The sequence below is a fragment of the Canis lupus genome, chromosome 24, assembly GCF_011100685.1.
Source record: "Canis lupus familiaris isolate Mischka breed German Shepherd chromosome 24, alternate assembly UU_Cfam_GSD_1.0, whole genome shotgun sequence".
NCBI lineage: Eukaryota > Metazoa > Chordata > Mammalia > Carnivora > Canidae > Canis > Canis lupus.
In genome coordinates, this window is record NC_049245.1 from 26013069 (window position 1) to 26040544 (window position 27476).

The window sequence follows — 27476 nt, forward strand, 5'->3', positions numbered from 1 at the left end:
AACTAGAAAAACAGGAAAATTAAAGCAAGCAGAAGGAAATAATAATTGGAGTGGAAATAAATGAAATAGAGAATTTAAAAAAGAACAGGAAAAGAAAACCAATAAAACCAAACAATTGAGGCAGCCCCGGTAGCTCAGCGGTTTAGCGCCACCTTTGGCCCAGGGCATGATCCTGCAGACCCGGGATCGAGTCCCATGTCCGGCTCCCTGCATGGAATTTGCTTCTCCCTCTGCTTGTGTCTCTGCCTTTCTCTCCCTGTGTCTCTCATGAATATATAATAAAATCTTTAAACAAACGAACAAACAAAAACAATTGGTTGGCTAGAGGTTGGCTAAAATAAGAGGTAAGATTCAAATTACTAAAATAGGGAGGAGGGCAGCCGGGTGGCTCAGCAGTTTAGCGCCTGTCTTCGGCCCAGGGTGTGATCTTGGAGACCCAGGATTGGGTTCGGTGTCGGGCTCCCTGCATGGAGCCTGCTTCTCCCTCTGCCTGGGTCTCTACTTCTCTCTCTGTGTCTCTTATGAGTAAATAAATAAAATCTTTTTTTTTTTAATTTTTATTTATTTATGATAGTCACAGAGAGAGAGAGAGAGAGAGAGAGAGAGGCAGAGACACAGGCAGAGGGAGAAGCAGGCTCCATGCACCGGGAGCCCGACGTGGGATTCGATCCCGGGTCTCCAGGATCGCGCCCTGGGCCAAAGGCAGGTGCCAAACCGCTGGGCCACCCAGGGATCCCAAATAAATAAAATCTTAAAAAAATAATAAAAAATAAAAAATGGGGAGGAAAGAGGAGATATTTTCAACTTTACAGAAATAAAAAGAATTACAAAGGAATATCATGAATAATTTATACCAACAAATTAAGTAACTGAGATGAAATGGATAAATTCCTAGAAAGACACATACTATCTAAAGCATCTCAAAAAAAATAATAAAGCATCTCAAAGAATAGAAAAATTTGAATAGATCTTTAATAAGTAAAGACATTAAATTAGTAACCTTTTCTTTAGTATACACAAAGAAAAGCTTTGTCCCAGATGGTGTTGCAGTAAATTCTACCAAACATTTAAAGAAGAATCAACAGCAATCCTTCCCCAACTCTTACAAAAAATAGGATACTTATCAGCTCATTCAGAATCTTACTATCCAATGCACTCCTCCCTCTGAAAAGAGGACTGAGGTTACCTTTCCCAACCAGTAATTATCCATTACTGTTCACTGCCTCTACAGACTTCAGTTTTCTTACCAGTAAAACATGAGAATGAGCAAGATAAATTCTAAGGTTCTTTAAGCACTGACATTTGTTTCTTTTGGTTTCTTTTTTCTCTGAAATTTCTATTTTTGTGAAGCCTTTCCCAGACCTCATCATGGCTCTGAAGATGTTTGGTGAGGCATGTGATGTTATCAAACATTAACAGATGGCATGCTGCTGAAGGGGACAGGTGGCAGGGGAGGGGATCCTGTCTTCCCTCATCTCTTCAAATGCCAAGAGGCATGTGGCACTGAGCTAATGTCTCTCCCTGAAGACTCGCCTTTGCTGGGCCACGTGCATCATACTCTGCCCTGGAAGTGGTACCCACTAGGATCCGGTGAACTCTAAGGCACCCCATCTTTCCTGAGGTAAATAAGATTTTGCTGCAAGCCAACAAACAGCTGGCTTGGAATAGGCACTTACCTGACCGAAGTGATGAGCCAAAATAATGTCCACAACATTGGTTGTCAAGCCTGAGAGCTAAAAAAAGATAGAAGCTTTGTGTCAAGGGAGTTAAGCATACATATTTATCAAGCTGTCCACTCATGATTACTGTACTTTATTGTACACATGTAAACCCTCAACAAACAAAAGCATAACTCAGGGTCACACATTTTCATGAGATGGTGGTTTCAAGATACATGATAACAAGAAACAAGTCAGAAAAACTGAAGTCTCCCTTTCACAGAAATAATATCGTCTGTTTTGAAATAGGTGGCTAGAGGGGTACCTGGATAGCTCAGTTGGTTAAGCATCTGCCTTCGGTTAGGGTCATGATCCCGGGGTCCTGGAATTTTTTTTTTAAAGATTTTATTTATTTATTTATTTATTTATTTATTTATTTATTTATTTATTTGATACACAGAGAGAGGCAGAGACATAAGCAGAGGGAGAAAGAGGTTCCCCACGGGGACCCCGGTGTGGGACTCAATCCCAGGACCCCTGGAATCACATCCTGAGTCACCCAGGCATCCCCGGGGTCCTGGAACTGAGCTTGCATCAGGCTCCCTGCTCAGTGTAGGGTCTAGTTCTCCTTCCTCTGCAGCCCCCCACTCGTGTTCTCTCTCTCTCTCAAATAAATAATTTTTGGAGAAAAAAAAGAAATAGGTGGCTAGAAGAAATGCTTGTCACCGGGATCCCTGGGTGGCACAGCGGTTTGACACCTGCCTTTGGCCCAGGGCGCGATCCTGGAGACCCGGGATCGAATCCCGGGATCGAATCCCACGTCGGGCTCCCGGTGCATGGAGCCTGCTTCTCCCTCTGCCTGTGTCTCTGCCTCTCTCTCTCTCTCTGACTATCATAAATAAATAAACATTAAAAAAAAAAAAAAGAAAAGAAAACTTAAGACCTAGAACACTTGGCTACTAGTTACTTCATTCTTATGTATGTTTCTTCATTTACACTTGTGTCATGGCTAACAAGGATTGATTTAAGACTACTTCCAAGTCATCTAAGAATAAAAAAAAATTTTTTTCTTTTTTCCTTTCCTGGAGTTTTTGCTATCATCATTTCAGGGAGTGGGAGGAAATTGCTGTTTACAGAATGTTCCTGAGTTTTGAACATTTTTCTATTTTTTTCCATTTCAAAATGATGCATATCACACAGTCTAATAAATGCAGCAATCTGTGCAAATTTGCACACAGCTAGTCTATTTTCAGAAAAATTTCCAACTCAAATTATATTGCTGATTCCCTGTAGCCTTCTTCCTTGGTTTTATGCTTCATTCCTACTGCTGACTTGGATTAGAGGTGAAGTGCTGAAATGGGAGTGCAGATGGAGAAGAGGAGATGAGACAGACATGGATAAAGGTAGAGCAGGATCGCAGAGTCCCAGAAAGGTTAAAGAAGCCCAGAAATCTTCACAGAAGTGACCAATGATGAAATTGTTATAAATTAAAGATAATTAGAATTAATAACAACTATTCATGTTTAATACTCATAAGGTCATTCTCAAGTCTTATAACAATTTTTTTAGGTTATTAACACACAGTTTATTATCCATTATTGAGAGTGTTCAGGTAAATTTTAATATAATCACACAACTAAACAGGAATTAGAACAAATTTTAAATAAGTCAGGTTATAAGAAAGAATTTCCACAGCAGCTGGCAATAGCATCATTAATATATTTTATATCAAGCTGGAGTATGCATATTTCTCTAATATTTAAGTGTGGGGAGAAATGGATAAATTTTTTAGAATCTAGTCTACTGGTAGATGAAGTTTTTTTTTTTAATTCTAGTGTACTTATTAACATACAGTGTGTTATATTCGTCTTAGTTGCATAATACAGTGATTTAACAATTCCAAATATTACACAGTGCTCATCAAATAAGTATAATCTTAATCCTCTTCAGCTATTTCACCCATCCCCCCACCCACCTCCCCTCTGGTACCATCTGCTCTCCAGTTGAGAGTCTGTTTTTTGGGTTGTCTCTCTTTTTTTCTGCCTTTGTTTGTTTGCTGTTTCTTAAAATTCCAGTAGGTGGGATATTTTAATATTGTTAAGTAATTTTAAAGTAATACATGTTTATCATAGAAAATTAAGAAGAAAAAAAAGAAAATTAAGAAGATATAGAATATGAAAGGGAAAATAAAAATCATCTGTAATGCTACCAGCCAAAGATAGAACTACTAGTAAGAAATTCTTTTCCCTCTTTATTTTTTTTAATATAGTGGGTAAGACCAGCACTTTTATTGATTTTTTTTTTTAAGATTTTATTTATTTATTCATGAGAGACACACACAGAGAGAGGCAGAGACACAGGCAGAGGGAGAAGCAGGCTCCATGCAGGGAGCCCGATGTGGGACTCGATCCCGAGACTCCAGGATCATGCCCTGGGCCAAAGGCAGACGCTCAACCACTGAGCCACCCAGGTGTCCCACTTTTATTGATTTTTATTTTTTTAAGTAATCTCTATACCCAACATGGGGCTTGAAATTACCACCCTGAAACGAAAAGTCAGATGCTCTACTTGATGTGGGAAAGTAAGGCAAAAGAAAAAATTAAATTTCTTTACTGCCTACAGCTCTGTGACAAGTCCTTGAAATAGGCAGAGTGACCTTCCTCTGGGAGCTCAGATGCCTTGATGTTGCACTTTCTTTGCTAAGGGCAAAAGGCAATCTTAGCTTAACATTATCCAGGCACCCCAGGATCTTGTAAATCTTCTTTAACATATAAAAATTCCTTTGGAGGGGCACCTGGGTGGCTCAGTTGGTTAAGCATGTGATTCTTGATTTCAGCTCAGGTCATGATCTCAGGGGTTGTGAGATCAAACCCCATCCTGGGCTCTGTGCTGGGCATAAGAGCCAGTTTGGGTTTATCTCCTGATCTCTCCTTCTCTCCTTCCCTCCCCTAAAAAAAGTTTCTTTGGAAACTTCCCTTATCTCTACCCCCAAAGATATATGTTGGCAGTCATCCTTCAAGCATATGGCCACTGATACACATCTGAAGGGTCTCAGGACCTGAGTTTTACTAGACAGAAATGAATGACCTTTTCCTAACAATAGCTACCCCCTCAAGGTCCTGAAACCTTGCTTCTAAAATTCTTGGAGACTTAACACTATCCCTAATCCCCTCCCAACTTGAAAGTATATAATCAGTCACCTATCACAACCCCAGTACAGCTCTTTCTGACCACAAGTCCTGTCTTGTGCTTTAGTAAAACTACCTTTTTCTACTAAAGACTTCGTTAAGAGTTCTTTCTTGGCTATTAGCTCTGAACCCCACATTTTCTATATTAGACTGAGCCAGGCCAAATTATTTTCCCTTCTTTCTTGTGCATATCTACCTAACAAAGTTGGGACATATATAGGACATATATAGTTTTTTTTCTATTTTTTAAACATGAGAATTTTCTCGTTTCTTTAAATAACCAAAAAACAAAATTTTGGTTGTGTCCGTTCTATGGTTATATCATCATTTTGTTGATCTTAAACTGTTTCCATATTTTAGCCCTATAAACAAGGTGTTAATGAATATTTTGGCTCTTTGACATCCCAGCTGTGTGACCTTAAGCAAATGATTTAATTTTCCTGTGGGATAACAATAGTAGTACCACTTCACTGAGTTATCCTCAGAATGAAAAGTTTAAACATACTTAAAACATTTAGGAATAGTGCCTGGTACATAGCAAATTACGTGAAGAACAAAGGCAAAAGAAAAGGTAGATAAAATTAAATAACCTTTTAATTTGCAGCCCACTGACAAATACTTGAGACAAGCAGAGTGTGACATTCCTCCAAGGACTCTCAATCTTAATGTTAATGTCTTGCTAGACTTTGGTGTGACAATAGGTAAGCCTGCAGGATCCTTTAAGTCTTCTTTAATATGTGAAAATCCTTTTGGAAACTTTGTTTCCGTCCCCTCCCAACTAAAAAGTATATAATCAAATCAGTTGCTCCTCACAATCCCAGTGCAGCTCTGTGAGCCCTTGGGTTTTGTTCTCATGCTTTTATTATCTTCCTATTTAAATCTTTGCAAATATTATTAATTATTCTTCAGGTAAGTTCCTAGGTATTGAATTATTGGATCTCATGGTTGAGTATCAATAAAGATTCTTGATACATGACAAGCTGGATAGTGGTATTTTGGAGACTATCTTCAATTGTGTGTATTAAAATAAACATAGTAATTTACAAATACTTTGGGATAGGTATTTGTTTAAAAATGAGATTATTAAAAAAAAATGAGATTATTACATTAGGGATCTTTTAGCAAGTAATGAAAGCTTGGGTTATTTTTTCCTCTGGAAAACATCCCTCACTGTTCCTCCTTCCTAATAGACCCAGGTTACTCTTATATGTGGGAGCTTCTCCCTTATTCATTTCCCAGGTTAATGGCTATGATAAGTGTAGCCAACTCTCTGTGGGTTAGTCCACCTCACGACTGGGACCTTAAGGAATATTCCTAAGCAGTTACCTTTTGTTTTGAGGAAGTTTCCTGTCCTCTCTGGCCTGACATGGACTGCCTAATTCCACTGCTTGGTGGAAAAAAAAAAACAAAAAACAAACTCCAAACCCTGTCTTTTCATCTCTCCAAGCTGATGAGCTTTAGGACCAGGAGACCTCACTCTGCCCTCTGGGCTTTTATCCACCTCCAGCCTTCCTGGTGGTACCTCACCTCTTCTGCTTTGCTCTCCCCATCCTCCTGTTTCTGCACCATCTTGGGTGCAGCTGGTATACCTGGTTCCTATACCATCCTTGGTGCCTCTGGCACCATTGGCTCCTCCTACCCTCACTGTCAAGGAGCAAAGTGCACAGCCCTGGACTTCCACTTCCCACTTCAGATTTTCCCAGCAGCATCTCTAATAAAAATTGACAATGGGGAGCAAATTGACTGCCTTTTAAGTGGACCCAGATGGAATATATTTGGTATTTAAACTAGTTCAAGTTTGTTGGTTTTATGAAGATAAACGTGTCTTTAGAGTTATCAGCATTAAATACAAAACTTTTATTCTACCAAGGTTTGCTGAAGGGTCATATAAGCTCATGATCTCTGTTGTAATTTGTTAGCAAAGAGAGGACTTAAAATGATGGTTAATTTTGTCTCAAAGTTTCCATGGGTAATTTTTTTTTTTTAAGATTTTGTTTATTTATTCATGGGAGACACAGAGAGAGGCAGACATAGACAGAGGGAGAACCAGGCTCCTTGCAGGGAGCCCCATGTGGAACTCAATCCCAGGATGCCCAGATCATGACCTGAGCCAAAGGCAGACACTCAACTACAGAGCCACCCAGGTGCCCCTCCAGGGGTAATTGTTAAGACCACTTTCTAAGTCTTTGGTAAACTGAAACTTTAAAGTTTTGTTTGGATGATAAATTGGACTAAATTCGCTGGACATTAGGCCTTTTCTAAATAGGATGGAATACTAAAGCACTGATTAGTGAACATAGGTTTGTGCTTTTTGCTTCTTCTTGCAGAAAACTAAGGATATTTATTTTTATTTCTAAAAGATATTTATTTATTTATTTATTTATTTATTTATTTATTTATTTATTTATTTTATGAGAGAGCCTTTGAGAGAGAAAGAGGGACAAGTGGGAGGGGGAGGGGCAAAGGGAGAGGGAGAAGTAGACTCTGTTGAGCAGGGAGCCAGCCTTGGGGCTTGATCCCAGGACCCAGGGATCATGACCTGAGCCTAAAGCTGACACTTAACCAACTGAGCCACTCAAGTGCCCCTGGAAAGGAATTTTATATGCCATCAGGATGGACCAAAGTTGAAATAAATGGATTTTATTTATTTATTTTTAAAAATAGGGAACCCTGGGTGGCGCATCGGTTTAGCGCCTGCCTTTGGCCCAGGGCGCGATCCTGGAGACCCGGGATCGAGTCCCACATCGGGCTCCCGGTGCATGGAGCCTGCTTCTCCCTCTGCCTATGTCTCTGCCTCTCTCTCTCTCTCTCTGTGACTATCATAAATAAGTAAAAATTTAAAAAAAATTTTATTTGAGAGAGCTGAGCTGAGAAAGAGCAGGGGAAGGAGCAGAGGGAAAAGGACAAGCAGACTCTGTGCTGAGTGGAAAGCCCAACTTGGGGCTTGATCCCACAATCTTGATATAAATGGATTTTAAGTACCCTGGTGAGGGTGCCTGGGTGGTGCAGTTAACTGTCCGACTCTTGGTTTCAGCTCGGGGTCATAATCTCAGTCTTGAGATCAAGGCCCTTGTCCAGCTCTACACTTGGATGTAGAGTCTGTTTAAGACTCTTTCCCTCTCCCTTTGACTCCTCCTGCTCCTGCGTGTTCATGCTCTCTCTCTCAAAAAAAAAAATAAATAAATAAATAAAAGTATCCTGGTATAACAATGAAATTCTGCTTTACTCTGTTAAAAAGACAAAGTTTCCTTGGATTGTTGGTTTCCTCTTGATAAGAAAATGTAAAAAAAGATTCTTTTCTCTTTTCTTTGACCAGAGAACCAGTTTCTATGTTTTGTCTTTATCAGGTCTTTAATTACTTAAGATAGTTAAAACATTTCAATGTTAAAGGAACTTAATTTTGCTAACAACTCTATAACCCTACCTATATGCCTCTTGTCATGTTGGTTAAATAAAAGATTACATTTTAAGTTTCATAATAATCCATAATCCTATTCAGTCATGTACCTTAAAAGCTGAGTGTTGGGATGCCTGGGTGGCTCAGTGGCTGAGCCTTTGGCTCGGGGTGTGATCCTGGGGTCCTGGGATCGAGTTCTATATCAGACTCCCTGTGAGGAGCCTGCTTCTCCCTGCCTATGTCTCTGCCTCTCTCTCTGTCTCTCATGAATAAATAAATAAAATCTTAAAAAAAAAAAGTTTGAGTGTTTTAACAGACTTCCTCAATGTCTGAATTGTAAATAAAGACTTTTTGACCAATTAGACTTGTTTATTAGGTATGTAAAGTTACTTGGAAAGCACTGTCAAATTATGCTAAGCCTTGGGTTGTTGCTTGGTAAATGCTATAACTGTTCAAATATGTGTGTGTGTGTGCATATGCATTTTGAAATTCTTGAAGTTTTAATATGTTTTGGTAATAAGGTAATTAAGTTTAATATGTTTTAGTAATAAGGTTGTCACTTAACATTCTAATTATTGAAGTGTTATGTGTCAGAAATAACTGAATTTCCTTGTCAATTGCATCACAGTCTTTTAATTATTTGCAAAATGAGTTTCATCTTCAAGGAGATTCATAAAAAGAAACTTTTTAAAAACAAATACAGGTTTTTGATATCTTTTTAAATGGATAAGAATTTCTAGAACTAAAGCTACATTCAAAATGAATAAGAATTATGGTTTTGGGGATTCTTGTTTGAAACACTGCTAAGTTTTCTAATGTTTGCTCTTCTAGATTAAGGAAACTTTCTTTTAAGATATCTATGATTTTGGGACGCCTGGGTGGCTCAGTGGTTGAGCGTCTGCCTTTGGCTTAGGCGTGATCCCAGGATCGAGTCCCTGGGCTCCCTACATGGAGGCTGCTTCTCCCTCTGCCTACGTCTTTGCCTCTCTCTCTCTGTCTCTCTCATGAATAAATAAATAAAATCTTAAAAAAAGATATCTATGATTTACAGAAATATGATAAAGTTTTACTTTGGAACACACTGAAGCATTTAACTTTTATCTCTACCTAAATAAACCCTCTGAAATTCAGAAACTCTTGGTAGTATTCTTCCATGGCAATTACAGTTGTCTACATAAATTAAATGAGAATCTGTTGTCTTCGTAACAGGATACCATTGGAAATACTGGTTATTTTACCAAGGCTTTGACAGGAATGTCATATTTGAGAGAGACATGCACAGACTCAGATATGATCAGACAGCTTTAAGAAATTAAGGTTGGCTTTCTGGAGCCACTAAAGCCCCTTGGAAATGTTGGCCTGATACCTTGCTTACAGAGTTCCCAGTAGTCTTACTAGGTGAGTAAAGAATGTCACTTCCTGGTAGAAGAACCTTCCAGGGACCTCAGGATATTTTGGGGACCTCCAGAAGAAGAATTGCCCCAATCTATAGATTTTGCAGGAATGTATGATGTATGATGGCAAATATTTAGCTTGGCTTCTGGCCTAGAGAGGCTACTAAAAGTTCAATTGAGATTCCTTATAAAAAATTCCAATAAAGCAAATTTTAAAGGATCTATATGATAATCACTATTCTTGCTGAACTTATGTAAATAATTAGGCCAAGTTTGTTAAAACTGAACTTGATTTTCTGATTAGTCTTGAATTGACTATCTCTGGAAATAAGGGTGATATTGGAGAGAAAATTATGTCTCAATAACATACCTTTGTGGATGTTAAATTCTAGTTCTGATTGTCTTTGAGTGTTTGTTGTTTGCTGAAGCTAAAAAACTTGAGGTAAAAATTACCACAATAGCTCATATATAGACAATCTTCTTGCTTGTTATTCTTCGGAGATAATTATAGTACTCCATGTGATATAGGAAGGAACATTTGGATTCAAAACCAACAGCTAAGAAAGAATTCTTGAGATGTCTTTGGTGCAAAAAGGTGGTTTTAGTGAAGCACAGGGACAGGACTCATGGGCAGAAAGAGCTGCACTGGGGTCATGACGAGTGGCCCATTATATACTTTCAAATTGGGAGGGGGTTAGGGATAGGGTAAGTCTCTAAAGAATTTTGGAAGCAAGGTTTCCAGGACCTTGAAGGGGCTAGCTATTGCTAGGAAAAGGTCATTCACTACTGTCTATTAAAACCCGAGTCATAAGACTCTTCAGATGTATATTAATGGGTCATATGCTTGGAGGCGGCGGGGGGGGAGGGAGGGCGGTGATTACCAACATGAACCTTGTTGAGGAGGATAAAGAAAGTTTCCAAAATAATTTTTATATGTTAAAGGAGACTTACAGGATCCTAGGGGTTGAGCTAAGATTGACTTTTGAGTCCCTAGAGGAAAGTCACTGCCTGTTTCAAGGACTTGTCAATGGGCTGTAGGTAGTAAGGAAATTTAATACTCTTTCTTCTGCCTTTGTTTCCCACATTACATGGATGTATGATAATTTGAACAGCTGGAAAATGGGACGGATTCCTCAACAACTGTATAACTTGGCTATCACCTTGACCCAGTCTGTGTGGCAGGGGTGACAAAATTGCTCCTTAAAAAGTGGAGTATACCCTACTCCAAGAGGTTAACTATGAACCTGTGGAGATAATGGGTGGCCCCATTTTCCTTATGAATGGATTCGATAATGCACTTTGGGATGTCTATATCCCAGACAAGTCTTCTCCCACTTGCCAGTGATTCCTCATAATTAAGATATTGTTAAAGTCAGACATCTAGGACGGCTTCTTGATGGTTTTATCCATAGCCATATTTGCCCCAGAAGCTTACTGATATAAAACTGCAAATATGTACAACCGCCATCTTTAACCAGACCCAACTCAGAGTCATCCACAAATTCCAAAACCAAATGGATTTTGATATTCTGACTGCAGCTCAAGGAGAAACCTATACTTTATTAAAACAGAGTTATATATATACTCCAAATTACCACAAAAATGTGATGCGGTCACTAACTGACATGAATATTCAAAGTAAGGCTCAACAAAATCCTTCCCTGTCTTTCTAGGACTGCTTAAGTTCCTGGTTCAGGGGAGGACTATGGTCAACTACTAAGGGTATCTTTGTTGGACTTCTCATTCTCAGAGCCATATTAATCCTAATACATTGTCTTTTTCAATGTTTTTCTGCTTAGTGCTGAGACTCCATCACTACAATAATTTCACTTCGCAGAAGGTCCTTGCTCCCCAAGAGACATTTTTTTACTGTCCACGTTGGATTCAGCTGCTTCAGCCTGTCTTTAACTTCCCTATATGTTCACCGACTGACCAATATTGACCCATAGGTAGGGACATCTCTATATTCCCACTCAGCAGGAAGAAGCTACAGATGAGATCTTCTGTTTTCAGCAACCTTAAAGATTTAAGAGTCAAAATTGTTCAAGGCAGGGGTGGGGGGGATGATGAGGGAGCAAAAGGCAAGCTGAGGGCAAAGCACAAGCTGACACCTGGCCCCCTCAACCCCCAGAGGTGGAAATATTCTGTATATTGACTGAATGGCAATTACATATGTAAACATTCATCAAGCTGTATACTTAAAACTTTTTTTTTTAAGATTTTGTTTATTTATTAGAGAGAAAGAAAGAGCACAAGCCAGAGGGAAAAGGTACAGGGGCAGGGAGAAGCAGACTCCTTGCTGAGAAGGGAGCTGGATGTGGGGCTTGATCCCAGGACCCTGAGCCAAAAGCAGCTGCCCAAGCTGCCCTACTTAAAAATTTTTGCTTTTAATTGGATATACTTCAATGAGAAAATAAAAATAAGGGGTGCCTGGATGGCTAAGTCAGTTAAGCATTTGCCTTCGGCTCAGGACATGACCTAAGGGTCCTGGGATCAAGCCCCACATTGGGCTCCCTGTTCAGTGGGGGGCCTGCTTCTCCCTCTCCTTCTCCCTCTGCTGCTCCTCCTGCTTGTGCTTTCTCTCTCTCTCTGTCATATAAATAAATAAAATATTTAAAGAAAAAAAATATCAAGACATTTTGAGAAGAGACCGAGATAAGCCAATGAATACCATTTGGTGCTTACTTTGGAAGCTGCCCAGTCAATCCAGCCTTTAGCACAAGGGTCAACATTAATGAGCACAAGGCCTTCCACGAGCTCCGGATGATTGAGCTGAAATAGGAGACAAAGACAACGTTTGAAAGTTTCACTCCCAGCATTCTTCTAAAAAATACTGGAGCATGTTTAATGAATTCTTATGCATTATGCTATAATGCCTCAGATTTGAAAGAAAGACTTCAGGGAGGTGCTAGGTAGAGTATTTGCTCTTTAATAAGTCTGACTTAGCATTTGGAAAACCAGTTCCTTAAAATGCTATCAAATGATCTTGCTCTCAAATTGAACTCCAATAAAAAAAAAATTTTTTTAATTAAAAAAATAAAAAGGAAAAAAAATGATCTTGCCTTGCAGAGATCTGTGAGAAGACATTTCTGCAGCAGAGGAAGGCACTTGGTATCTCCACAGTTGTTTAGTTCATGGTCTTCCCTGATGGCAAAGTACCCTTGGAACCACTTGGCATAAGGAGCTGCTAAGGCTTAGACTAGCAAATTTCACAATCATATGTCCTTGTTCCCGAAAGGACCTTCTTATGTTTTTTTCAGAGACCAGAGGAAGGGTGATACCACTCTGCCCCAGAATGCTGTCCTATCACCCAGGAAGCAGCTGAAAAATTTCTATGTACACTCAAAACTCTCTAGTTTACTTTGCTTTCCTCTGATTTCATTGATTATACTCACTATAGAAAATCTGATAAACAGAAATTATAAAAATTAGGAAATAAAACCTCATACTATCTAACCATACAACATCAATCCATGTTAGTATTTTGGTATATTTCCTTCCAGTCCTTTCCTATGCCTATGACAAATCATGTGAATCTGTATTCTAACGTTTTTGTTAACATTATAGTATATGTGAATCACATACCATTACAGGCTCTTTTTAAAAAATTTTAATGGCTGCACAAAATTCCCTTAAGTTCTAAGAATTATGTTTTACTGATGATGTACTGCCCTCATTTGTGATTTTTCAGGCACTCTTAAGTACAAAACAGGGCTTTACATACAAATTTGCATCTGTTGTTCACAGAATCTATAGAAAAACTGACACAAGACCTACAGTAGTACCTGGTCACTAATACAGCAGTAGTACTGTGACCTAGGCAGTGCTTCAAGGGTATCAAGACTAATCCTCTATGTACTTACTGCAAATCTGCTGAGGATGTAAGCTCCAGCTCCAACTCCAATCCCAATGATGCTTTTCAGACTATGAAAGGGGACATAACCAACACTGATGAGGTTAACTCGTTTGGAGATGACATGGCATAATGGGAAAAATACAACTGGGTTCAAATCTGGCTCTGATGCTTACTGGATTCTAGAATTTGGTCAAGTTCTCTAATTTTCTGAGCCTCAGTTCCTGATCTACAAAAGGATACAACTATCTACTTCTAAGTTGACTTTAAGGATTAAATGAAATATGACTAAAACCTGGGAGTCATTCTAACAGTTCCCTCTCCTATCACCTCCATGTCCAACCCAGCAGCAAGTCCTATAGAGTCTACCACTAAAACATTTCCTTCCTATTTCCATCTACTTCACTGTAACCGGAAGGGCATCCAGTACTCAGGCTATCATTACCTCTTACTTGACTGCTGTAATAGTTTAAAGGTCTCTTTGCTTTTTCTCTTTTACTCCTCTCCATCCCATTCTCTCCATAGCTAGAGTAATCCTTTTTAAAAATGTAAGCAATGGGGCACCTGGGTGGCTCAATGGTTGAGCCTCTGCCTTTGGCTCAGGAGATCCTGGGGTTCTGGGATCAAGTCCCACACTGGGCTCCCCATAGGGAGCCTCTCGCTCTGCCTATGTCCCTGCCTCTTTCTCTGTGTCACTCATGAATAAGTAAATAAAATCTTAAAAAAAAAAAAAAAGTAAACAGCTTGGGATGCCTGGGTGGCATGGTCAGTTAAGTGTCTGACTCTTGGTTCTGGCTCAAGTAGTGATCTCAGAGTCATGGAATTGAGTCCTGCATTGAGCTCTGTGCTCAGCCAGGGAGTCTGCTTCTGGATTTTCTCTCACTCTCCCTCTGCCCCTCCCCCATGTCTAAAATAAATAGATATTTAAAAAAATAAAATAAATAAAAATGTAAAGCTTTACTGAAATGCAACTTTTATACGTAGAGTGATCATTTTAAAGACTAAGTTAAAAGAAAATTAAATCAAAGCACATTCTTATCCAACTCATTTTTAAATTCTACACCTGAAACTAAAAATTAAAAAAAAGAGACAGAATTGGATATTAAGCCCCTGCTTAAAACTCTTCTCTTTCTCTTTCGATATATGCATATATATACATACACACACACACACACACACACACACACACACACGTATTTTTATCTTTTCAATAAAATCCCAGATTCTTACCTGATCTGTGAGATGATGTTATGTGGTCCCTGCCTATTTCTCAAATTTCACTCCACGCCTTTCTCCTACTTGTTTATTTGGTCTAGGACTTCTGGAAATATCATCCCTTCTGTCTGGAATCCTCTTGCCCTGTGGGTGCTGCCCAGCTAGCAATGTCTACGTGAACCTGGTCCTCCTCTAACATCACCCTCAATGACTTCTCTTATAGCACCTCAGTTTTGATTTTTTTGTTTGCTTATTTGTTGTTAATTATTCTTTCCACTAAGATGTAAGCTTCATAAGAACAGTGACTATTCCGTCTGCTTACCATCATAGCCCCTAGATTGGACACACAGTAAAAAGTCAACAAAAACTGTGTAAAATAACTGAATAATGAACCTACCTTAAGTGGGTAAGAACAGGAGGCAGCATTTCAGCTAACTCATCCATTGTAGGGTACTGGTACCTGAAATTCAGAAGGATACCCCCGGATTTATTTTATTTTATTTTATTATTTATTTATTTATTTTTAAAGATTGTATTTATTTATTCATGAGAGATACAGAGAGAGAGAAGCAGAGACACAGGCAGAGGGAGAAGCAGGCTCCATGCAGGGAGCCTGACGTGGGACTCGATCCGGAGACTCCAGGATCAGGCAGGCGCTAAACCGCTGAGCCACCCAGGGATCCCCGATACCCCCTGATTTAGAATGTACCCACATTTCCTAAACACTAGAACGCCAGAAGAGTATGGGATTCTTAAATAAAAGCATTTCCTTTATCAAAGACTGAAAGGAGATGACGTGTGGAAATGATTGTGATGGTTGTGCAACTCTCTACAATTTCCATGCTAAAAAGAAAGGAGAAGAATCCATGTGTCTCCATATTAAAGGGCAGACTCTGGGAGGAAGCCATTTGAAAAGAACAGGTAATATGGCTCTCTTTCAGGGCATTTCCAAATACCTAACAATCACTTTAACTGGGATTGAAACTCAGTAAACTTCCAACAGTTAAGAGTCAACTGAAGAAGTGGCTCTTGGTCTGCGGCTTATGTTCAGGCAGCTAAAGACAAAATTAAACAAAGCCTTAGTGGGTCTACCCACCTAGTCACAAATTCTGGACTCCTCATCATGAATACTGATTTGCTTTACTCAGGCATAATACTGCTTTTGAATCTGGTGTACAGATATAAACCACAGGATCTTAAGATGGTCAAACAAGCCCAGGAACCATTTCAGACTAGGATTCCAAGAAAAGAAGGGAGCATCCACTGAGATTACAGAATCAAAGATAGAAAGAGATCTTAAGACAATCTATATATGAGGCAAGATTTATTCTAACTTCTGACAGGGAAGTCAGCCTGCCTCTGCTTAAAACACTTTTTTAAGCAATGGCGTGTTCTTGAGCCATTTGTTAAAGAACAGAAAAAAGGAACTGGATCTAAGTCTTGTTGGATATACACTGGTCACTAGCCAATTTGCATCTGAGAGACACAACAGCCTGGACATAGTAACATGGCTTCTGGAGCCAGACTGCCTAAGTTAAAATTCCAGCTCTGCTACTTATTTGTTAGGTAATCTTGGCCAAGTTACTTAGCATTTCTGTGCCTCAGTATCCTCACTTGTAAAAAGGAATAATAAATCTGTCCCATAGGTCTGTGAGGGTTAAATGAGTCAATAAATGCGAGGCATTTATTTTTTATTTTTATTTTTTTTTTAAATTTTTAAAAATTTATTTATGATAGTCACACACACACACACACACACACACACACACACACACAGAGGCAGAGACATAGGCAGAGGGAGAAGCAGGCTCCATGCACCGGAAGCGCGACGTGAGATTCGATCCCGGGTCTCCAGGCAGGCAGGCGCTAAAGGGCTGCGCCACCCAGGGATCCCTAAATGCGAGGCATTTAAAGCAGTGTCAGGAATGTTGTCAAACTCCCATATAAGTGTTAGTTCTTATCATCTGCAATGATCTATTTCACAACAGTCACTGGCAGAGGCAGCTCTGGAGAGGAGCCAAGGGAAAGGGGGAAAAATCAGCATTCCACAGCTTATGCTTTCACTCCTCCTCTTAAGGTCATCTCAATAATTACAATGTCCAGGGGAAGAGTGATGGAGACTGTGGCTCCACCATGCAAAGCAAGATGAGGCTAAGAGCTCCAAGTCCAGTCAAAATGCATCTCTATCTGAAAGGGCAGCTTCTCTGGATAAATGGTTATAAGATATTCAAATTCCTGTGACCAGATTGGGAGGTAAGGTTGGGGAGGTGATCCCAGGAAGCTCAGAGGGATTGAAGTTTGGGCCTAGGTAGTTGGAAGTTTCAGGGAAGGACAGAAATGACATATTTTTAAAAAGATGAAGAATGGACAGAAAAAACAGTGAGAGGTGGGTGTTTCAGATACTTAAGCCTTGCAATTACAGGGAGACAAACTCCTGTCTATGGAGAACCATTCCTGGATATGAGAAAACATGCAGTCTTCCTCACCAGACTGTATATAATAGTCCTCTCAGATCAAGGAGGGAACTAGGAGAACAGTTGGTTGGTAAGTATAACCCCTAGGCTATGTTAAAATCAATGCTATTTCTCCCACTGGAGCTCAATCGTTTGCTTTTCTGAATGCATGCCTTCCAGAAGATCTTGCTTGTGGCCTTACCCTGTTGGGAAAGAGGGTGCACCTTCCTGCTGGCCTGGGGCATCCACGTGACAGACAGCAAAGTGCTGGGTGATCTCTTGCATATCTTCAAAGTTAAAGAATGCATTGAAACAGGATTTATCTGCAAGAGTAAAAATACTTGTAAGTCACAGGTTCTCCCCAGTTTTCAACAGACTATACGTAAAAGTAAAAGTCCTCTCCATTTCTCTCGTGTTCCCTGACTCAATTAATTCCATAACATCATCCTCTTTCATTCCCCCCTTTCCTCCTTTCACTCCCTTTTAATCACTCACTGTTCCACTAAAATGAGGTGTCTGAACAATGTAATTCAAGCTGCCCTAAAGGCTGAATACCAGACATCTCAATGACCTGAAAATGACAATGCATTCTCAATTCTACACAATGTCTACAAAATGGGAATCAATCCTGGTATTGTACAAAATGATCTTGAACTCATAATGCTACATTTCTCATGTACCTTATTCCCCCATCTGACACAGAGACACTGACTATATTCTAAGAACCTGGCTAGAGTAAATATCCTGGGCTGTTTACATTCACCATGTGGAAGACTGTCTCTTGGCAAAATTGTTGGGGTATAGAAAGGGGCTGCTGCTTCAATTTCTACCCTATTAAATATAACTGTTTAAATCACTTCTCAGGTGAAAGGCTACAAAAGCTCCAGCACTAGACTGTAGCCTCAAACACAGGCCACTTTGAAAGCTAGAGAAGCATGGGACAAACACAAGTACAGGACCTGATCCTGTGGCTAGGGCTAGAATCTTAAACAACCATCTAGAAAAGTCCATTTAAAATCACTGATGACAGGCCATAGCAAGAATACTTTTACTAATTCACTGAAGAGCTCACAACAAAGAAGTTCAAACTTTGGGTTTTCTAACCTGAAATATGAAAGAAAAAAAAAAAAAAAAAAACAAAGAAGTACAGATTTAAACAACTGATTTCAGTTCTACTCTTTAATCCTGCCATTAATACATGTAGCAACAAGGAAGGAGTTAAGATAAAGAGGAAAAAACCTGCGCTCTGTTAGAATACTGGGATTTCTTCTTTTTAAAAATAAATACACAAAGATCAAGTATTAAAATAAAAAGGAAAGGTATAAAATCAAATACATACGATTGAGGCCAATGTCATGGTATGTCAGAATAACTGGTCTGTTTCCCTTTGGTAGGCCTCTGATGGTAACGTGGACCACACCGTGTGTTGTTTCTATGTCATGTTCCTGAAACAAGAGAATATATGGTCTCAGGAAAGGCAGAATGGACTTCCCAGGTGGCTAAAGTTCCACAATACTTATTTACTGCTATTTCCTACTTGCTGGGGCGGGACACATCATTGGACTATCAGCATACCAGAGAGATGTTATACTATACAGAATATTCCCATTTTCTAATTCCTTCCAGATAAACAAACAAGGGAAAAAATATACATTCTCATCCACAAAGTTTACTATCTTAAATGAGGGAAGTCAGGGATCTGTTAAGGATACAGTTGCAAGTGGCTATGAAAAGATGAGCAAGCTGGGTAAGGAGTCAGAGAAGTCTTAGAGGAAAGAAGTCGAGGAAGCAGAAGATATGAAGGAGTTGCTAAGGTTTTAGAGACTCTAAACTCATGTTTAGCAACTGATAAAATTGAGTTGACACTTAAAGGTGCCTCTGCCTAAGATCTTTTCCCTTCTGACAGCTGCCCTCCTATGTCATCCATACATTACAGGAGTAGCTCTTGGCTGCCAGGTTTGTAGAATGTAACCTTGTGGTCATGACTTACTGGAGGCAGATGGGCATCTAGTCCATGCTGAGTATGCATTCTTCCCTGAGAATTTGTAATTGGAACTCAGATTTTATCCTTGGCTTGTTCTTCTCTTGAAAAAAGAAGCAAACTTGGGAGCTTTTATTTTATTTACATTTTTAAATAGGGTCCACACTGGGCATAGAGGGGGCTTGAATTCACAACCCTGAGATCAAGACCTGAGTTGAGATCAAGAGTTGGACCTTAACCAACTGAGCCACTCAGGTGCCCTACTTGGAAGATTTTAGTAGACATTTCCACTGCTCTAATTCTTGGTTCTAGCTGTTTGTGTTCTTAATTTCTGAGACATCCTTGGATTGCATCTGGTTTAAACTATCTTGAGCGGGCTTATTCTCTGCATCCCCAAAGAATCCTAATCAAGGCAATAAGTAGTTTAAGATGTAGTCAGAACAGAGTTCAGGAACTAAATAAAGTTGGAACAAGATGCAACTGGAGCTGCTGGGACCAGCACTAAGAGTGACTGGGTAGAAAAGAGAGGAATTGTAGAAAAGTCACTGAGATTTATTCTAGTCCTCGTCAATGTCCATATTTCTCAAAAATAAAAAATCATCATGTCTCACCTAGTGAATTTTTGCTGATGAAGTCCTTGTTTATCTCAGAGAGTCTTATAGTAGATAAGATTAATTCTGTCAATAAGAATCCCAACACAGGCAAAGGGCTTCCAACTTAATTTCCTATCTAATAATGAACCTCATCAGAACTTTGGTCTCTTCTCTGATGTGCGGTGCAAAATAATCATAGGCTAATTCAATATCAGTGTGTTTCAAGTAATAAGCTCCAGGCTGGAGCAGATAATCTCTATCAGATCAAACCATAAGTGACTATTTATGTGATTATTTCTGCTGCCTTCTATTCAAGTCTATTCGAAAGGCTTGAAAACGGGATATAAGAAATGAAGGAAAAGAATCAGATACTTCAAATGCTATGAAATAAAATATAGGGTTTGGATGGGGGGATATAAAGAAGTAAATTCCAGTTACTGTATAAGCATTTCTCTTACAGTAACAGCAAACTTACCAAGGAACCCATCCCCCTCCACCCTTCCCACTAGCAGGTTCCTTCATTAAACAACTACTTATTAAATCCCTACTACCAGGCCCTGGATTGAGGTTTGAGGATAAAACGGTGAACAGAAGAGATGTGATCCCTGTTCTCACAGAGATTATGTTCTAGATAGGAAGGCAGGCAATGAACACACTAAGTGCTATGAAAGAAATAGGAAACTGATAGAATATTGAGAAGAAAGTCATTAACTCTATCAGTAGTCAGGAAAATGCAAATTAAATTTAATGAGATGCTATTTCACATACATCAGAATGGCAAAATCTTTAAAGTCAGATAACATCAAGTGTTGACTGAGGCACAAAGAAATAAGAACTCTCATACACTGTTGGCAGGCATGCAAACTAGAGTAACTACTCTGGAGAACAATTTTGTAATGTCTTGTTAAGAAGTATCCAGCAGATTTACTTTTAGGTGTAAGCTGAAGAAATTCTTAAACACACAAAAAGATATACACAGAAGTGTACTTGGTATCCTTATTTATAATGTCAGGGATCCCTGGGTGGCGCAGCGGTTTGGCGCCTGCCTTTGGCCCAGGGCACGATCCTGGAGACCCAGGATCGAATCCCATGTCGGGCTCCCGGTGCATGGAGCCTGCTTCTCCCTCTGCCTGTGTCTCTGCCTCTCTCTCTCTCTCTCTCTCTCTCTCTGTGTGACTATCATAAATAAATAAAAATTAAAAAAAAAAGTCAAAAAAATTGGAAATAGCCTAAAATATTCATCAGTAGGAAAACTGATAAATCATGATCTATTCATATAGTGAAATAGATTAAAATGAATGAATTAGAACTAGAAGCATTAGTACATGGAATATCCTGAAAGCATAATACTAAGTAGAAATGCAGAAGGATATATATTACCACTTAATGCAGATTTTTATAAAAACAACACTATATAGATTGTATGTTTACATACATACATTTAAAATACAAAAACTTGGGGAAGTAATGCACACTAACTTTAAGATTTTGTTTCCTTTTGGGAGGTGATATATTCAGAAAAGGAACTCAAGGAGGCTTTGATTTCTCTCATATTTTACTACCCACCTACCCCTTCCCATGTTTTACTTCTTTAGAGAGAAGGAATAAAGAGATTGAGAAGCTGGCTTCTGCCAGATGGGTGACTACAAGAGAATCCAAGTTGAAGAGAATGTGCAACGATTTGTCACCTTCATAATCAGGTTGCTGGAGCCTTCCTTCCATCATATACGAACTTTCAGTAGAGTTTTGCTAAAATACTCCAGCGTGGCCTCAGCTGTGCTACTGAAGATAGAGGGAAAGTTCAGTCGATGCTTGGCCCTAAGGCTAGCAGGAACTCCTAAGGCCAGATAATAGATGAAAAAAGCATGTAGGGCAATGGAGTAGGGTGGGGGATAGTGAACTGTCAGGGAAGTTCAGAAGGATGATGAAAAGGGAGACATAACAAATGGGGTAAAGCAAACAAACAAAAATAACAACAAAAAAAGCATAACAACTCCCTCCCCCAAAACCACTGTATAAGTAGATGAGGGAACAAGGCAAAATACTCTGTCATCATCTCATAATCTGAAAAATTCAGTTAAAAATGGACCCCTAATAGATTTCAACTTTTTAGGGAGATCTCAGCCCCTACATCCCCATTACAAGCCCCTAAAATTGTGTAATGACCAAAGTATTCATGGGCCAAGAGTCCTCCACCCTATTTGTCAATTGTTTGCCCTATTTGGAGCAGCACTTGTCTGTCAGTGTCTCATATAGTTTCTCTTCATTTTCAAATTACGTGAATGTAAATGTTCTTAGTATAATTAAAAATATGAAAACAAAGGAGACACTCACCTCCACGTGGACTCGTAAATATAGCCCTTGTGACTCTGTATGTGAAGAACTGGAACAAGTCTCCATCTGGAGATGAATGTGGAGGGACCCTGGCAATGGTTGGGCAATTGCAGGGGTGATGCTGCTGCCACCTTTCTGTTTTAGTCAATGATCATCTGTTTCACAGGCTGTTTTTCCAATTACCCCACCTTTCACCCCAGCATTCTATATAGTATGATTACACAATGAGAGCTTATGCTCAAGGGGCAAACCCCAAGTAGTGTCTAAAAGGCTCTGCTCATAGATCTCAGAACTCTTATTATTTACCATCTCCAAGGCTACATATTCTTGAATACAATCCCTTTATTCTCCAGGCTATAAAATGACTTGAAATCATATTTTCCCCCTCTTCGCCTTGGACTACATCTTTCTCTTAATCAAAGATGTAACTTTAGAATCAAAGAGCCTAAAAAATAAAAATAAAATAAAATAAATAAAATAAAATAAAATAAAATAAAATAGCCTTTTAAAGAATGTAAGAGTTTATGGGGTGGGGGGTGGGGTAGGAAATGGATTAGACATATTATAGGGATTAAGGAGTACACTTGTAACGAGCACTCAATGATGTATGGAATTGAATTACTTTAATGTCACCTACAATTAATATAACACTGCGTTAACTAACTGGAGTTAAAAACTTTTTTAAAAAATAATTTAATTTGGGGATCCCTGGGTGGTGGCCCAGCGGTTTAGCGCCTGCCTTCGGCCCAGGGCGTGATCCTGGAGTCCCGGGATCAAGTCCCACATCGGGCTCCCTGCATGGAGTCTGCTTCTCCCTCTGCCTCTCTCTCCCTCTCTCTCTGTATCTCATGAATGAATAAATAAAATTAAAAAAAAAAAAGAATTTAAGAGTTTAGGATATTGCCATTATTATATTTTTTAAGATTTATTTGAGAGAGAGGAGTGGAGGGGTAGAGGGACAGGGATAGAGAGAATACTGAGCAGACTCCTCGATGAGCACTGGGCCTGATTCGAGGCTTGATCTCAAGCCCCTGAGATTATGACCTAAGACAAAAACCAGGAGTCAGGCGTTTAAATAACTGCACTCCCCTGGCACCCTGACATTATTTTATAATAAAATTTCACCTTTTTTGGAGTCCTCTTTCCTTACATAAATGTGCTGTTATCAGAATTACACAATCTGACTTGTCTTACCTCTCTGAACTCAAGTTAATTTTTGATCACTCATGTCCTGGTCAGTCTGAAATCGTTGTAGAACACCACCCTTGGAAATGTCAACATTTTTGTTAGCATGAAATTTTACTGTTTCTAATAAGCAGGCTACTTATGAGCCTTGGGTATAGTTTTTGTTATTACACAGGAATTACTGATATAATACCTCTACTACCTTACCTCTGTATAGTGGTTTAAGGTTCATTTGCATAACCTCATTTACTCCCAGAGTAAAAAAATCTGCCTCCAGGAATACTCCGTCTTAGGCCTATCAAAAGATCACCTTTTCCTTTTTAAAGTTCCATGACACCTTTCCCTGACTCTAGTTTCAGCTCTCTCCCTCCTACCTCTTACCTCTTTCAGCCTATTTCAGTCAACACCCTTGCAGACTGTTTCTCCTGTTACTTTTCAACCACCTACAACTCTCGGCCTTCTCACAAATTAGGCTCTTTATCTGAAAGCCTCTTTTATAATTTATCAACACATAAAATCTATCTTTTCTTCCTTTAAAGCCAACTCCAATATCTTCCTCACATAGCTTTAGTTAACAATGAGGAAAAAAAGAGTAAATGGTTATTTAACCCACATGCAACATCCCAGAACACCAAGTCTCTTAAGTAGGAGAACCCAGGTAGGAGGGGGTGCATGTCTGACCAATTCAAACACCCTACCCTCTGACCACAGTGAGTGGCCCAAAAATGTACACGTGACCCATACTAAGCCAACAAGAATCTACCCCTGGATTTTTCCCTAGAATTACAGGTAAAGATCTTCTCTTAAGTAATGAGGCTGCTAAGCTGAAGAATGTCGATTTGGGGAGTTGGCAGCAATCATGCCCATGATACGACAGAGCTCGTCAAGGAAATAAAACCTTCCAGTGACAGGGGAAAAGGGAAATGAGAATGGGGTGCTGATAAAAAACAATCTTCGTTTTTCCCATAAGATTCCTTTTTTCCTCCCAATGAGAATAAAATCACCTACATCCTTAGAATTTACTAAAATCAACCTCCCCCTTGCCCATGCCCACATACAACTATGATGAATGAAATCAAACCAAAAAAGGTGGGGCATCTCAAGGGGGAGGAACTGTGAACAAAGGCTACCAGAAAGGAAAAGCATGAGGCAGAAGTGGGATAGGCCAGCAATAATTCCAGTTTTCCTGAGGGTGGGGAGTGTACATAAAGGAAGCAGAGAGACAGGAGGCTGAAAGGTAGACTGGGGCCACATTCACATCCTTCAAGGCCAGGAAGAGCATGGAGCTGGTCAAACTTTCTTTTTTTTTTTTTTTTTTTTTTTTTTTTTTTTTTTTTTGGTCAAACTTTCTAACACAGAATGTAGCAGCTAACTGAATCCCAGCTCTCTCCAAACACCTCTTTTCAGTGGAAAGAATACTCAGGATATTTATTCCCCTTAATTCTCATTTGGTAACAATACCCATTCACCAAGTGATCTGCAGGAGTTTAAAGCTGTTTAATGATTAACGCAATGTGGTACGAATTAGATGTACATTCCTGAGGTCTTTTTTATCTGTTGTAGCCTTTCCTTTTTCTTTTCATGACATCAGGTATATCGCCTAGTAAGTTGTAGTAGCAGTATCAGGAATAAAAACTTAAGGAATTTTTAACTTTCCAAAAAAGAAAGTTTAAAGCTGTTTAAACCTGTTTAGAAGAGGCAGTCACATATATACATTTGAAACGCAGTGCTGAATACCAATCCTCACAGTTGGGTCCTATAAATCAGTTCTCTAAATAGCTACTGCAATTAAATAGCTAGCATGAAATTACTCAGCCCTTGGACATGCTTGGATTATTCTAGGAGAAGAACTCCATTCTTATGAGTTCACTGTATTATTAACCTCTTCTACGAGAATGATATATCCTGGCAGACATCAGCTTTTCACTCTCCATTAATATTTATTGAGTACCCCCCTGGTCGAAGTGAAAGACAATTTGATAAGACATGCCAAGAGCCCTAAACATGCTCACTTCAAGAATCCATCTAAGGAAATACTTTGAAGTGCATAAAATATATGCATGAAAATGTTCAGTGAACTGAACATATTATAAGTGATCTAATTTCCAAGAATAATGCAATGGTTAAGTCATGGTATTTCCAGATGAGGAAATAATAGGCATCCATCAGAAATTTTATGAGTGTTTTAAAATGATATAGAAAAAAATAAAATGCTAAAGAAATGAAATTTTTTTAAAAAGATTTTATTTATTTATTCATGAGAGACACACAGAGAGAGAGGCAGAGACACAGGCAGAGGGAGAAGCAGGCTCCATGCAGGGAACCCAACGTGGGACTCGATCCCGGGATCTGGGATCATGACCTGAGCCAAAGGCAGACACTCAACCGCTGAGCCACCCAGGCGTCCCTGAAATTGGGTTCTAATATTAAGTTAGAAAAGGAGACACAGGAGCGGCTGGGTGGTTCAGTCAGTTAAACGTCTGTATGCGGCTCAGGTCATGATCCCAGGGTCCTGGGATAGAGCCCCAAGTCCAGCTCTCTGCTCAGCAGAGAGTCTGCTTCTCCCTCTCCCTGTGTGCTCATGATCTCACTCTCTCTAAAATAAATAAATCTTTAAAAAGGGGAGGGGCACAAAATTGTACATCCTGTTTGACAACCACATAATTACTCTTATAAAAATTACATATATATATGCAAATCTATCTCAACACTAAACATCAACATAGTTGTCCCTGAATTATATGATTATGAATTTTTCCTAGTTCTTTTTAATTCTTTATGTTTTCCAAATTTTCAACTATGAGCAGGTACTCTTTCAATAACCAGACATAAAAGTAAAACTGGAAAGAAATAAAATAAAATATGGTTATCTTTAGGTAGGATCAACTTTTATTTTTTTACTTTTCTGAATTTTCGTTTTTTTTTTTTTTTTTTTTTTTAAAGACTTTATTTATTTATTCATGAGAGACACAGAGAGAGGCAGACACAGACAGAGGGAGAAGCAGGCTCCATGCAGGGAGCCCGACGTGGGACTCGATCCCAGGTCTCCAGGATCAGGCCCTGGGCCGAAGGCGGCGCTAAACCGCTGAGCCACCCGGGCTGCCCACTTTTCTGAATTTTCTAAACTCATTTCTGATGATATATAAATTTTTTTTTATTTTCTAAGATTTTTTAATTTTTATTTTTATTTTTTATTTTATTTTATTTTTTTAATTTATTTATGATAGTCACACAGAGAGATAGAGAGAGACAGAGAGAGGCAGAGATACAGGCAGAGGGAGAAGCAGGCTCCATGCACTGGGAGCCCGACATGGGATCCGATCCCGGGTCTCCAGGATCGCGCCCTGGGCCAAAGGCAGGCGCTAAACCGCTGCGCCACCCAGGGATCCCTAAGATTTTTATTTTTAAGTCATCTCTATATCCAATGTGGGCTCAAACTTACAGCCCCAATATCAAGAGTCACATGTCCCACAGACTGAGCCAGCCAGGCAACCCTGACAAATGGTAAACTCCTAATTACAGTTTCAATTATTAGGGGGAGAGAAAAACCATGTAGTTGATTGGTACAGAAAATAGAGGGAAAAGGTGGCTTAGACTGAAGTTGTGAGCTTAGTTGAGGACACGAAGATAACTTCCCAGGGACATCATCAAATATGCCTCAAAGATTTTTCTGAGGCCAAGACAGAGATCAGAAGGAAGCCTTGATTAAATGGCTTCAAGTAATCTGGTGCCACAGTTATGCTAAAGGGGAACACCAATGCCAATGCTGAATGCTTTTCCATTTAGTGACAATGCTGGCTTTAAATATGTTCCCTTTTGTCTCCTAAGAATGCCCAAGTTTCTGGGACACCTTCAGGCAAACCAGGCCATTCTAGACTTCTCATATCACTGTTTCTAGCTCTTGGGCCTTCTATCAACCTGTTGCTAGACTCCTGACCCAGCTATCCCAGTCTCCCAAAAATCACATAAGCCTTTAACAGAGAGACAGGAATGGTGGTAGAAGTGCATTTGTGGGTGCCGGAAGGAGGAAAAAAAGAAGAGTTTATGTTTTTTTCTCCTTTACAGCACAAAAAACCTGTATACTCAAAACCAGTGACAGACATGTGACAAACATTTGCCACTGTTCTATTTGTATCAGGATTGAACTAAAACTTGTATTTCACAAGGCCAGAACATGTTATTATATTAAGGCTTCACAAAAAATACCAAGTTTTTGCCAGACTCT

General features: G+C 39.4%; 1 protein-coding gene across 10 annotated transcripts in view; it reads right to left on the minus strand.

The window, feature by feature from the left end:
- NDRG3 (NDRG family member 3) overlaps positions 1 to 27476 on the minus strand; it is a 74506-nt gene that overhangs the window by 17712 nt on the left and 29318 nt on the right. For 6 of the 10 annotated variants that reach the window (XR_005377813.1, XR_005377814.1, XM_038572225.1 and 3 more), the window contains 6 exons: positions 18498 to 18603; positions 17361 to 17481; positions 15103 to 15165; positions 13501 to 13561; positions 12323 to 12409; positions 1677 to 1733 (listed from right to left, as the gene is read on the minus strand). Coding sequence is in view for 8 of the 10 variants with exons in the window: in XM_038572225.1 (XP_038428153.1) it covers positions 1677 to 1733; positions 12323 to 12409; positions 13501 to 13561; positions 15103 to 15165; positions 17361 to 17481; positions 18498 to 18603 (495 nt within the window). In the remaining 2 variants the exon portion in view is untranslated. Of the gene's footprint in view, positions 1 to 1676; positions 1734 to 12322; positions 12410 to 13500; positions 13562 to 15102; positions 15166 to 17360; positions 17482 to 18497; positions 18604 to 21420; positions 21570 to 22066; positions 22347 to 27476 lie in introns of those variants that run through there. The other 4 variants (XM_038572229.1, XM_038572228.1, XM_038572227.1 and 1 more) reach the window with 4 other exon arrangements.